Source organism: Labeo rohita, chromosome 18 (genome assembly GCF_022985175.1).
Source record: "Labeo rohita strain BAU-BD-2019 chromosome 18, IGBB_LRoh.1.0, whole genome shotgun sequence".
NCBI lineage: Eukaryota > Metazoa > Chordata > Actinopteri > Cypriniformes > Cyprinidae > Labeo > Labeo rohita.
Genome location: NC_066886.1, coordinates 20,492,347 through 20,507,125, shown reverse-complemented (window position 1 = coordinate 20,507,125; position 14,779 = coordinate 20,492,347). Strand labels below are relative to the sequence as shown.

Here is a 14,779-nt window from a genome sequence, read left to right as displayed (position 1 = left end):
AGTCATTATTGTTGTTCAGCATAAAAAAGAGACAATATTGATGTGTGCATGCCCATTAGCCACAGCTGTATCCCATCTAGCACACTCAACAGCTAGAGAATACCCATAATGCACTGTTAGAGTCACACGGTGAATAAAATTCCGCATCTTGCCAGAAGATGGTGCCCACAGCTGACAATCTAATTTGATGAAAACCTAAACACAAAGATCACACCTGTCTAATCATTACTGGAATCAGAAACATGGCAATTACTAAACAATTAATTAATTAATGGGGAGTTAATTTAACATGATAGCTGAACAATGCACTAATTCTTTCTGGCTAAAACAGACTTTTAGGATGTTTATGGCAGAAACTGTGTTCATGTTTTTATTACTTTTCTTTTAAAATTGACTGTATCACTGCCACCACAGTGTATTTTATTGCTCAGCAAAAGTCAAATCCATTACTGACATATAGAGGACATTCAGAATGAATAAATATATAAATAAATCACTTTCAAGTAGAAAACATAAATAAGTAGATATAATTGATCATGGGTATAAGCAAATTCTTTCCCTGCTCAGCATTTTTAAAAAGTCTTTAGACAATCAATAGCAGTTCACTGTGCATGCATAAAATTTCCTTTTTTCTGTTAATACTGTTGTGTATGATGGGAGGGATGGGAGAGTGACGTCTTGCTTTCCAGGGATGCCAGCTTGGCATTGCCTGCTCGTTTAAAGCAAGAACCCACACAAGTTTCATCATAAATTAGCTAGCAAAGTGGCTGAGTGGGTCAGAAAGAGAAAGAGAGATGTGGATCACTCTGTTTATTTTTCTACACCTTTCATTTAACTATATCTCTCCAGATTCAATCCTCAAATCAGGTACATGTCAGGTCCAAGGACGCTTTAAGTTGAATGGAATGTACCAGGATGGAGAATTTATACTTGGAGGCCTCTTTCATGTTCACCTTTTCTCAGTGTTTCCAGAACTGAGCTTTAGAACGGAACCAGAACCACCATACTGTGAAAAGTGAGTCTGGTCTAAGGCCAGAATGACTACAGAACTGAAAGAAAAGAAAAAAAAACATGAAGAAAGAGAGAGGTTTTAATAATAATAATAATAATAATAATGTTAACTTCTACTTGCCTTGTTTTACTTACGCTAACTTCAAATGATGTGCTGACAGCGGTAAAAAAATAAATAAATAAATAAATCCACTAAAATCACTGTACATTTAGCTAGGTATGGAGGGGGGTTCCCTGAGAAATACTATGTAAATGTATTTTCTGTGTACTAATGCTTGTATTATTGAATCTATTAATTATTAATATCTTATTACTACATGTCATATATATATATATATATATGTGTGTGTGTGTGTGTGTGTGTGTGTGTGCATTTATTTATTTACTTCTTTTTTCTTCTAGATTTAATATAGAAATATTCCAGCAGGCACAGACCATGACTTTTGCAGTAAATGAGATCAATAAGAATCCAAACCTGCTGCCTAACATCACTCTTGGATACCAACTTTATGACAACTGTGTGAGACTAGGAATAGCATTCCGGGCTGCCATATCCCTGGCTAGTGGGACAGAGGAGTCCTTCTCCAACCTAAACTGCACTGGCCCTCCTCCAGTCATTGGGATTGTAGGGGATCCAATTTCAACAACTTCCATTGCAATTTCCAATGTTCTGGGGCTGTTTCGAGTACCTATAGTAAGATAGAATTCAAAAAAAAAAAAAAAAAGGGAATATATCTTATGTGCATATTTGTGCATATTTTTCACCATGTATACCCTCAACTTGTTTTTTAATCTCTCTCTCTCTCTCTTTTAAATAAAAAAAAAGCACTGATGATTATTTCTTTCTCATGTCTTCAATTCTCTCTCCATCTTCCCTAACTAATTAGGTTAGTCACTACGCCACCTGCTCTTGTTTGAGTGACAGGAAAAAGTACCCCTCTTTCTTCAGAACAATCCCCAGTGATGCCTTCCAGGTGCAAGCTATGGTTCGGATTTTGAGGCATTTTGGATGGACCTGGGCTGGTCTCATCTACAGTGATGATGATTATGGCATCTATGCTGCTCAGTTATTTCAGCAGGAAATGCAACTGTTTGGGCATTGTGTTGCTTTTTCTGAAATCCTTCCCCATGATAACAACCACAGAGACATTCAACATATAACACGAGTGATTCAGGCCTCAACAGCTAGAGTGGTGGTTGTTTTTGCCGTTTCAACCTTTCTGATACCTTTGATGGAGGAGGTGGTGTTGCAAAACATGACAGGTAGGCAATGGATTGCAAGTGAAGCTTGGGCCACCTCTCCTGTATACAACACTTCACGTTTTTTACCCATCCTGGGGGGCACCCTGGGCATTGCTATCAGACGTGGGGAGATTGAGGGTCTTCGTGAGTTTCTTCTACGTCTCCATCCCAGTAATAATCAAAAAAACAATATAGTGAGGATTTTCTGGGAGAACATGTTCGAATGTAGTTTTGAAAATGTGGGTAAACTGACAGATGGAGAGCAAGTGAAAAAGGTATGTACAGGACAGGAGGATCTGAGCAACACTGAAACACCATACACTGATGTATCAGGGTTGAGAGCAGCTTATAATGTCTATAAGGCAGTTTATGCCCTGGCACATGCGCTTCATGGCCTGATGCAGTGTGAAGATGGGAGAGGACCATTCAGTGGTAACAGCTGTGCTGATAAAACCAACCTGAAACCCTGGCAGGTAAGACCCACAGGTATGGTGCAAATTCTCTCCTGGCATAAAGAAGAGCTAAAGATGTAAAAGCAAAATGTGTACTCTATATTATTTCAAATTGCACATAAACATTTAACACTTGTCCTGTTTACAAACTGTACAGCTGGTTCACTATCTACAGAAAGTGAACTTCACTACAGGATTTGGGGATCAGGTGTCATTTGATAAGAATGGAGATGCTCTCGCAATCTATGATGTGCTGAACTGGCAGCCAGGCTCTGATGGATCGATAAGAATTCACTCGGTTGGTGTTGTAAATAAAGGGGCAGCAACAGAGACAGTGCTCACACTGGATGAGGATGCAATATACTGGAACTTTGAGACCAAAAAAGTAAATAAACACTACATGTTAATGTCATCCTTTTTGCAGATATACTGTCTATATCCTAGTCAAAGCTATGAAATGAAAAATGAGGATAAATCAATGGGAAGCATGTTATTATGTAAAAGAGATGAGAAACACAATACAGTACTTGATAGCAGAAAAAAGCAGATGATGTCTGTTTTAGCCCCCAAGGTCTGTGTGCAGTGAGAGCTGTCCACCCGGGACTAGACAAGCAAGGAAAAAGGGCCTTCCTGTCTGCTGTTTTGACTGCCTGCCATGTGGAGATGGAGAAATTTCTAATGCAACAAGTGAGAAAACTATAGTTTGCAAAATTTGAACATAAGTTGAAAGTAATTTCCTCTTTAGTTCACACGTTCTCTCTTTTTATTACTCACAGATGCTATTGAGTGCACAGTCTGTCCAGATGAGTTCTGGTCTAATTCAGATAAGGATCAGTGTGTCCCCAAAGAAGTTGAGTTTCTGTCCTATGAGGATCCTTTAGGCATTTCCTTGACCACTGCCTCTCTGCTTGGCGCCTGCATCTGTGCTCTTGTTTTGGCCATTTTTGCTCGCCATCGTAACACTCCCATAGTTCGTGCCAACAATTCAGAGCTCAGCTTCCTGCTGCTGCTGTCACTCAAACTGTGTTTCCTGTGTGTGCTGCTGTTTATTGGTCAACCAGAGTTGTGGACATGTCAATTAAGACATGCTGTGTTTGGCATAAGCTTTGTTCTGTGCATCTCCAGCATCCTGGTCAAGACTATGGTGGTAATAGCTGTGTTCAAGTCATCTCGACCAGAGGGCAAAGGAGCGATGAAATGGTTTGGAGCAGTTCAACAAAGATGCACAGTTTTGGTCCTAACAGCCCTCCAGGTTGTGATATGTGCAGTATGGCTATCAACTGCCTCTCCAACACCATACAAAAACAACCAATATATTCGCTCTAAAATAGTATATGAATGTGCTATAGGCTCAGTGGCTGGTTTTTCTATGCTGCTGGGATACATTGGACTGTTGGCAGCAATAAGCTTTCTTCTAGCCTTCCTGGCAAGAAATCTTCCAGATAATTTTAATGAAGCAAAGTTCATCACTTTCAGCATGTTGATCTTCTGTGCTGTGTGGATTGCATTTGTTCCAGCATATGTGAGCTCACCAGGGAAATATGCAGTGGCTGTAGAGATATTTGCCATTTTAGCTTCTAGTTTTGGCTTACTGGTGGCCATATTTGCCCCAAAGTGCTACATCATCCTTTTACATCCAGAGAGAAACACTAAAAATGCCATCATGGGAAGAGAAACCAAAAGAAATAGTTAATAAATAATTAATAAATAATTGTGAACTTTTTAGTTACTTCACTGATTAATCAGTTGGCTTTGATCGAATATCCAGCATTTGCAATTCATTAAATATTGAGTTGTACATATTCTACACATATTGCATAAAGTGTTATATAAATAAATATCATGTGACATGACTTAACTGGAGTGCTGATTACGGAGTTGGTGCAAAAATATCTACATCACTAGATTACAGTCTTGCCCCACAGTGCCACACTGGTCAACCTTCATTATTGTAGGCCCTTACATTAGGTCATATAAGGTCAAATGAGTAGTTTAACGACTAGTCATCAACAAAATTATTGACAGTTTTTATTGTCCACATTGATAATAATGTCCACTAACCATAATTTTTTAATTATTAAAAGGGTTATATGATGTGATTTTATGTTTCCCTTTGTCTTTGGAGTGTTACAAGCTGTTTGTGTATATGTAATATCTGTGAAGTTGCAAAGATTAAAGTCTCAAACCCAAAGTGATATTCTTTCTAAAAGTTACGACTCAGCCACACTTTCCTAAAACACCTCATTCAAACACGCCCCCACAAATCTACATCACTGTGTGGGAAGATTTGCATAACACTGCCCAAATGTATACGCAAAGAAAGAAGGCATAATTTTTATTCTCGCTATTGTTGTAGCATCGCCATGTCATGGAGGCGTGTGTTTTGTTGCAAAAGCAAAAGTACTTTGTTTGGCTTTCCAAATGAGTACACAACTAGAAATCTGTGGTTAAGTTATATTTACAACACTCTTCCAGAACAGTACAACGCAAATGTGCAGTGCATTTTACGGAGGACTGTTTCCTGAACCTAGGAGAGTAGCCTACAATGCTGGCTGTGCACAAAGTTTGTTATAAAGTGCAAGGGCAGTCTGGCGCATCTGACTCACAGCCTGTAAGTACGTGTTCATATTTAAAGAATTTGCTACTGGCTATTCAAATGTGAGTTTTGAGCAGTGATAGTGGTACTTGTTGTTTGTTGTTTCTATGATCACAAATGTAGACATGGATTTATGTTTACACAGCATGACGCGACGCAACACAGCGTGTAAAAAGACAGTATAAGTCATTATAATCAGTAATTATGTTCCCACTGGATGCAACAAATACCTAATTTATAATGGGTTTTTATTGTTTTTGTCAAGCTGGTAAGAGGCGTAACATTTCTGTTACGCGCTTGAGGTATTCAATGCACTAGATAGCTGGCTAATCAGAACACATGAGGCTTTTTTCAGAACGATGAGCTTTGTAAAAATCGACACGTTTCAGAAAGGCAAGGCAGAGAGGAGCAACAATAACATACTGTACAGTATGTGGAAAATAATGTTTGTTTGTTTTTTTACCTACATATTCCATTAAACCAAATACACAAAATATATTATATATATATATATATATATGACTGTGATTGGGTACATTGTTCAGCTCTTCACACTCTTCACTGAGCTCTCACAAGCACAACAGGAGCATCTGAAAAGCCGCATCTGTCAGCGGATCCCTAATACATCTGCACATAGAAGGATTAGCTGACAGACGAGACTTTCAAACACTCCCGTTGTGTTTCCATGTTTTAGCAGGAAATTGACATTTTTAAAATTTCAGTACCAACTGGTACCGAAGTCGGTACTTTTGACAGCACTACTCTACATAATACAAATAAGCTTTTAACTTCAATGAAGCAACTCAGCAGTCCACTGCTAGTTCTAAAGTGACATTTTCAAGTTAGTAACAGTGGCTTGGGCTCATCTGTTAAACTGTCAACCTGAAGTTGAATCCATGGAGGAAGGAAGTAGTTCCACACACAAGAGGTTTTTATTAAATGGGTAGTTACCATCTTATTGGTTGAGCCATGTTCAAAATTATTGTAAATTACTCTACAATCTTAAACCTGTGACCTCATTACATTACTGTGCTACTAAATCTGTACATTGCCACAGTTATGTATTATGTATGTATTTCAGCACACTGTTTTATTTATTTCATGAAGTATGACTGACCCCTGCTGGCTATGTGTTTGTGTCATCCACTTCAATTTTAAGACACCCTTTGCCTATCAAAGAAACTTCTTCTTATGCAGGAGAGATGTTGATGTGTGCTCTTGTGTGTGGAAATTCAGTATCCAAAGTGCAAAAGGAATATTATTTAAATGTTTTCTGTATGAGGTATGGTACCATATCTTATCGTTACACTTTTTACACTCAATTTGGATTTTTTGCTCAGATGCAGTTTGAGCCGTCACTGCAATACGTTTTGTAACACATAAGTTCAAAACCTCACTGTTTCTACTGACTACCTGCAACTGTCTGTCATACTCACCGAGTTATCAAAGAACTTCCCTGTTATGTAAAATCATGTGCAGTGACTCCTGTCAACTTGGAATAATGATGAATGTTAATCTAGGCTTCACTTTTAGACACTTTTAGAACTCACAAGCTTACAAGTACTTCCCCTCAGGGAAATACCAGCTGCCATTTTGAAGTGCATTTCACTTTGTGAAATGGACAGGTGAACTTTGTATGATCAGATCCTCAAGTCTACTTCATATGTACACTGTATGGCCGCTTTATATACCACAATGCAACACGATTGTGACTTCACTGCAGATTGCATTCCCCCACCCCAAACTATGATGTATAATTTTAATTTTATACATCAAACTATGATGTATAATTTTATATTTTATAATATTATTAAAATATATTTTTATATTTAAAATGGCCCAAACATACCTGTATACATATAGAGTGCTACATCAACCTAATTTGTAAGGAAAAATAATTGAAATCCATAGTAATTTACAAGTGATCAAGGGCTTAGGGCGTTCTAATTCAGGCAATTGCAAGGGTTTCGCCAGTAGTAGAAGTGCATCCAAGTAAGAAAGACAGAGGGAAGTTAAGTGAGATAAAAGTATAAAAAACAAACAGGAATGCAGCCCTAGTGTGACGTAAGAGTCACGTGAATTCTGTGGATTTAGGCCCAAATCAGAATCGAAAAGATCAGATTTGCATTGTCATGAAGTCACATATGAGCAGAAAAACTGGGCCACAGTGTGAACGTAGCCAAAGTCACAACCTAAAATCATTACCCTATTTTCATAGCATCACTCTACCATGTTAGTGTCACAATATGTTTTTGTTAAAGCAGATTTATTTTCTTTATTCTGCTATTTAACATTAGTAAAAGCAGCAAAGTTAAGTGCATGACTGACATCTAGAGGATATTCTGAGGAAAAACACTGTTAAGAATCAGACGTGGACAAGTAAATATAGTTTATCCTTATCCTTTAGTTTACAAAACTCATGCTTAGCATGTTTAAAAACAGCCTTCACACAATTTCCCTGAGCAACAGTTGTGCATGTGTCCTTTATTCCATCAGTACTGTTTCCTCGTCTTTGTCGGGAGGGACAGAAGAGTGACGTCCTGCTTTCTAGGGATAACCACTTGGCACCTGCTAATTTAAAGCAACACCACACACAATGTTCATCATAATTTAGTTAGCTGAGAGGGTGACTGGATCAGAAAGAAAGAGAGATGTGGCTCACACTGTATATTTCTTTATACCTGTCATTTAATTGTATTTCTGCAGATTCAGACCTCAGATCAGGTACCTGTTTGCAACAGGGACGCTTCAAGTTGAATGGAATGTACAAGGATGGAGATTTCATACTTGGAGGCCTGTTTCATGTTCACTTTTTTACAGTGTTCCCAGATCTGAACTTTAGAATGGAACCAGAACGACCATACTGTGAAAAGTGAGTCAGACTGAATGCATAACAAGTAGAAAGATAATGATAATAATAATAATAATAAGTATAAGAATAAGAATAATAAATGAGAATGCTATGTTATTTTTGCCCTCTTTTACCTTTGCTTTTTGTTTGTTGACAACAGTAATGCTTTATTTACCAAAAGTCAGGATTAAAAACATTGTATATCTATCCAAGTGTTTAGAATAGTAAATGTCCCAATGTGATGTGTGAAATCGTATGTATTAATGCTTGTATTAGTTTGTCTGTTAGTTATTAACAGCTTTAATATTACTACATTTTTTGTCTGTAGATTTAATATGGAAGGTTTCCAGCATGCTCAGACCATGGCTTTTGCAATAGATGAGATCAATAAGAATCCCAGCCTACTGCCTAACATCACTCTTGGTTACCATCTTTATGACAACTGTGTGATGCTAGGAATGGCGTTCCGGGCTGCTATGTCCCTGGGTAGTGGAACAGAGGAGTCCTTCTCTAACCTCAATTGCACCGGCCCTCCTCCGGTGGTTGGAATCGTGGGGGATGCAAGTTCAACTCCTTCCATTGCGATTTCCAGTGTTCTGGGGCTGTTTCGAGTACCTATAGTAAGATGGGATGAAAAAAAGTAAAAATATACTTTATGCTTCTTTCAGCACTTTTTTGTTGTTGATGTTGTTTGTTTTTTTTGGTCCTTTGTAGTCCTTTCTAGCCACATTTATATCCTCACCTAGTTTTTTTTTCAGAATTTTATTTTTCTGGCTTGTGTATGAAAAATATTACAAAAGCACTGATTTTAAAAACATTTATTTTATTTTATTTTTCATTTATTTCATTTATTTAATTGCTAATTGTGACTCTCCATCTCCCCTAATTAGGTCAGTCACTATGCCACGTGTTCCTGTTTGAGTAATAGGAAAAAGTATCCATCTTTCTTCAGAACGATTCCCAGTGATGCCTTCCAGGTGCGGGCTATGGTTCAGATCTTGAGGCATTTTGAATGGACCTGGGTTGGTCTGCTCTACAGTGAAGATGACTACGGCATCTATGCTGCTCAGTTGTTCCAGCAGGAAATGCAGCTGTTTGGACATTGTGTTGCTTTTTCTGAATTCCTGCCCAGTGATCACAACCCTAGAGATATTCAGCGTATAACAGGAGTGATTCAGGCTTCTACAGCTAGAGTGGTGGTTGTTTTTGCCCTTTCATCATATCTGCTACCTTTGATGGATGAGGTGGTGTTGCAGAACATGACAGGCAGGCAGTGGATTGCGAGTGAAGCTTGGGCCACTTCTCTTGAATACCACACTCCACGTTTCCTGACCTTCCTGGGGGGCACACTGGGAATTGCTATCAGACGTGGAGAAATTCAAGGGCTTCATGACTTCCTGCTACGTCTCCATCCCAGCAATGATCCAAAAAATAATATGTTAAGGATCTTCTGGGAGAACATGTTTGACTGCAGCTTTGAAAATGGGGGTAGAGAGTCAGATGGAGAGCAAGTAAAAAAGGTGTGTTCAGGACAGGAGGATCTGAGCACCACAAACACACCATACACTGATGTTTCAGGATTGAGGGCATCTTATAATGTCTATAAGGCAGTTTATGCCCTGGCACATGCACTTCATGACCTGATACAGTGTGAGGAGGGGAGAGGACCATTTAGCGGGAACAAATGTGCTGACATAATCAACATGAAACCCTGGCAGGTGAGACTCACAAATATAGTGCAGATTCTCTCTAGGCATACAGAGGAGCTGAATATGGAAATGCAAAACATGTGCTCTATATTTATTCAAATTTCACATAAACATGTAACACCTGTCTTGTCTACAAACTGTACAGCTGGTTCACTACCTACAGAATGTAAACTTCACCACAAACTTTGGGGATCATGTGTCATTTGATAAGAATGGAGATGCTCTGGCCATCTATGATTTGTTGAACTGGCAGCCGAGCTCTGATGGATCGATAATGGTCCACAGGGTTGGTGTAGTAAATGAAGGGGTGGCAACAGGGATGGTGCTCACACTCGATGAGGATGCAATATACTGGAACTTTGAGACAAAAAAAGTAACTAACATTGCATGTTAATGTCATCCTTTTTGCAGATAGTCTTAATACTAGTCAATGCTATAAAACCAAACAATCAAAAATAAAGGCTAATCTATCCATTATGTAAAAGAGGTCACAACCCCATGACTAAATGAGATAACAGATGGTTTCTCTCTAAGCCCCCACGGTCTGTGTGCAGTGAGAGCTGCCCCCCCAGGAACCAGACGAGCCAGAAAGAAGGGCCTTCCTGTATGCTGTTTTGACTGCCTGCCATGTGGAGATGGAGAAATTTCTAATTCAACAGGTAGAAATCATATTCCAAAATGTTAATATAATTTGAAAGGGTATTTTCTCTTCAACTTTTTTTCCTTCTTCTTTTTTATTCTGTTTTTTTATGACAGATGCTATTGAGTGCACAGTGTGTCCAGAAGACTTCTGGTCAAATCCATATAAGGATCAGTGTGTCCCCAAAGAAGTAGAGTTTTTATCATATGAGGAACCTCTGGGAATCTCTCTGACCACTGCTTCTCTGCTTGGCACTTGCATCTGTTTTCTTGTGATGGTTATTTTTGCTTTTCATCGTAACACTCCCATAGTGCGTGCCAACAATTCAGAGCTCAGCTTCCTACTGCTGTTCTCTCTCAAACTGTGTTTCCTGTGTGTGCTACTGTTTATTGGCCGGCCAGAGTTGTGGACATGTCAGTTAAGACATGCTGTGTTTGGCATAAGTTTTGTCCTGTGTGTCTCTAGCATCCTTGTAAAGACAATGGTGGTAATAGCTGTGTTCAAGTCATCTCGACCAGAGGGTAAAGGTGCAATGAAATGGTTTGGAGCAGTTCAACAAAGATGTACAGTTTTGGTCCTAACAGCCCTTCAGGTTGTGATATGTGCAGTCTGGCTCTCAATTGCCTCTCCAACACCCTATAAAAACAACCAGTATATCCGCTCTAAAATAGTATATGAATGTGCTGTTGGCTCAGTCGCTGGTTTTTCTATGCTGCTGGGATACATTGGATTATTGGCAGCAGTGAGCTTCCTATTAGCCTTCCTGGCAAGAAATCTTCCAGATAATTTTAATGAAGCTAAATTCATCACTTTTAGCATGTTGATCTTCTGTGCTGTATGGATTGCATTTGTTCCAGCATATGTGAGCTCACCAGGGAAATATGCAGTGGCTGTGGAGATATTTGCCATTTTAGCTTCTAGTTTTGGATTACTGGTGGCCATATTTGCCCCAAAGTGCTACATCATCCTTTTGCATCCCGAGAGAAATACTAAAAATGCCATAATGGGAAGAGAGACACAAAAGAAATAGGCTTGCATTAGCGTGATGTTAAAATGTAAAAGCAGAGACATAGCTTCACATTCTCTATTAGTGTTATTTTAAAAGAGACATGCATTGTTCAAATAATAACTAATTTGTTTTTGATTATTATAGATTTTTTTTTATTATTAATACACTTGGGGTGGTGATGATGGCAGCAACCGCTGGACATGCAGAATGAAGTTCCAAAGAGTCTGTAATATGTAATATTTTCAATATCATTATCAATATATTTTTTTTTAATAAAAGAAGGGAATTGTGTTTCGAGAATTATGACAACAAATAATATGGATATTGGCTACGTTGGATTTATCACATATCTTTAATCTGTAGGCCAATAGTGTTTAAGCTTAAACCCGCCTTTATGGAACAGGCAACTTTCTCGACCAATAGTAAAAACTTTTCTGCGCGCCCGTCCTTGGATGAACTGCACAGTCTTAATAAAAAATAAATCAATCAATAAATAAACAAATAAATAAAAAAGCTGTAAAGCAGACTAGTGAGTAGAGATTGTTTGTTCTGTGGGATTATGTTGAATGTTCCTGACAACCTCTGTAGTTCCATTTAGCCACTTGATAGCAATTTTTAGGGACAAGTAAAATCTTTAAATGATCACAAGGGTCTATTACTGATGTATTTTATGTCATAGAATGCTGATGTGTTGACTCAGATTTAACCTTCTCAGCTTGTCCTGGACCTGGACTAAATGAGCTGGTCTCCACTACAACGCTGTTACTATCTGATACTATTACTATACCTTTGTACTGTCAAATGTTTTGCTAGGACAGCCTTCTATTTTAAATGCTTAAAGACATGACTGACATCTAGAGGACATAAATACTATTTATTGCATAAATATTAATTAGCGCCATACAATTCTCTGAGAATACAAAATAAAACTAGAAAATATTACTGAACAAAAATATATTACATTTCATTTCATTATATAAACATTTCAGGTGTTCAGACACTTTTGACCGTAAAAGACCACAAGTGTGACTCCCAAATGAGGAGCACCAGAGGGTTAATGTACTGGTGGAGTGCATACCTTGGTGAACTGTTTAGGGCTCTTCTCTCCCTGCCGTACTCTTTGAGGAAAATAAGCCTATTAGATAAATCAGAAAACATAACCCTGTTGTTGAAAACTCACTTAAGTTCTGGCATCAGTTTAGAAAGGTTTTTAAACTTGTATATTTACACAAATAGCCTACATTGTAGTCCCTTGCAGACAGAAAAAGCCTTCGTGAAAAGAAAAGGCCTATCATGCTAAGAAAAAGAAATGAATTAGATTAAATAGATATTTACATGTAGTTTATATTAAAAGTAATATCTCCAAATTGAAAGTCTACAAACCCCCTGAACATGTTTATTTTTATATAACCTATGACCTTGGCATAGGCATTTCAGAAGATACTTGGACTGAGGCCCCTTAGGATATTAGACCCTGTTACATTAGCTGCACTATTCACAAACTAGGTTAAATTCTATATACCCTTTTTTGTCAACCCTGTGAATTAAATATATAATAATGTATTAAATAAATCCAATGAAGAAACATTGATTTGTATGTTTTGATTTTGTGGCTTAGGGCAGAGAATGCTTTCTTTAAATTTTCTCCTTGTTAAAAAAAAAAAAAAAAAAAAAAAAACAGCATATGCTGATTAGGTATGTTGTTCTTAGCTGGTCATGTTCTGGTCCTAAGCTGGTCCTAAGCAACTAGCTCCTTCTCAGGATCAACTTAAGACCAGCTCATGTCCAGCACATCCCTGGTGAAAAAAAAAAAAAAAAAAAAAACAGCATATTCGGGTCTTTAGCGACCCAGACCTGCAGTACGGATGGATCTCTAACTGCTGCAAAAGCAAAAAAAAACAAAACAAAACAAAAAAAAACCTATTGATTTCTTCAAGAATATCAAGAGAAGGCTACCAGAAGGGGGAGCGGAGGTTACCTAGACCACACAGAGTGGGCCGTTTTACACTTCGAACCTTCACAGGGGGGCAGCACTGTCTAGGTAGGGCTCTTTTCCCCGGGAGCAGAGCGATCGGGGGAAGAATGTACAGACAAAGCCTCAGCGAGGTCTGTACCAAAGCAACCAGTCCAAGAGGAGCTGGGTGAGTCGGAGAGGCCAGAGGGGATAGTGCGAAGTCTTCTGAGTCGCAGCAAATCCACTTAAGAACCGGCCAAACTTCCTCCAAATAAGTGCCACCCTCTCGGGTGGATTCACCCCCAGGCTTTGACAAGTCGCCTGCTTATCCTTCTTCTGAACAGTGAAATAACGGCTGTAGAACCCGGACTTCCCATCAGCAGGAGGGACCACCTGGATGACCTCCTATCCCAAGGGACTGTAGTTCTTGTTCCATAACCAGAGCCTGCTCAGGAGCCTCCAAGTGGAAGTGACCCTGTAAAATGAAAGCAGGAAAACCAAACTGGATTCTGTATCCTCCTCTACAGTGTGTAGGACCCACTGAGACACATTAGGCAGATTCTGCCAGATGGTCTACTAAGGGAATCAGTCTCCCAAAACTGACCTCTGGTGTACTAGAGCAGCTAGCTCAATGCCCTGAAATGGATGCCCGGCAGGGAACAGCCACTCTAGCTGCTCTAGAGACTTAAAAGTGGCGAGCCTCCCAGCACCGCTACTTCCTGGGCGAATGCTGCGAGATGCGCTCGCTGGAGACCGCTGTGCCCTGAAGCACCGAGGTGGCAGGGTTAACAGATTGATCTCCCGAGGGCACTGAGGAGAGACGGGCGCCGAAAGATGAGGTGTACACCGCTGCTCCCCAGAGGGGCCTGCCCTCAGACGTCCTAGACAGCAGGTGTCCAGAACGCATTAGATCCGGGAGAAGAGTTTCAGAGAATGAAACACGGCCAGCATTTCCAGGCACAGATGTACCACATGAGATGGCGGCCGCTCCACAGACCATGGGCTGAGCGGCCACTCATGACCATTCACCAACCGATGAGGGAGGCATCAGCGCCGCGTGACCTTGATCATGGAAAGTGAGTTTCCCCCCAAAAAAAACCCTTGGTCTGTGTCACCACTGCAGGGATCTCATGTACAGCAGGTCAAGAGGTATTATTTTTAACACAGGTATTTTAGTTTTTCCACACACAAACACAGTATCAGCTCACTGAAACCGAACCTTTTTGAAAACTCCTGCCAGGATGAAGATTTTCAGTTGTAGTTTTGCTGTGTGTAGCCAGTGGAACTGGAGATTTTGGATTGTGACATAGGAGTG

At 39.4% G+C, this 14,779-nt stretch overlaps 2 protein-coding genes across 2 annotated transcripts; both read left to right on the top strand.

Annotated features, from left to right (window-relative positions):
- Positions 1-794: 794 nt before the first annotated feature.
- Positions 795-4,398, top strand: LOC127180948 (extracellular calcium-sensing receptor-like). Its single transcript, XM_051135355.1, has 6 exons — positions 795-1,015; positions 1,414-1,705; positions 1,899-2,726; positions 2,863-3,090; positions 3,269-3,392; positions 3,482-4,398. Exons 1-6 carry the CDS (start codon positions 795-797, stop codon positions 4,396-4,398), a joined length of 2,610 nt encoding a protein of 869 aa, XP_050991312.1.
- Positions 4,399-7,952: 3,554 nt separating this feature from the next.
- Positions 7,953-11,531, top strand: LOC127180954 (extracellular calcium-sensing receptor-like). The gene is given in 7 exon segments (XM_051135361.1): positions 7,953-8,173; positions 8,481-8,772; positions 9,043-9,870; positions 10,007-10,234; positions 10,396-10,425; positions 10,427-10,520; positions 10,618-11,531. Coding segments are annotated over 7 exon segments (2,607 nt in total).
- Positions 11,532-14,779: the final 3,248 nt, after the last annotated feature.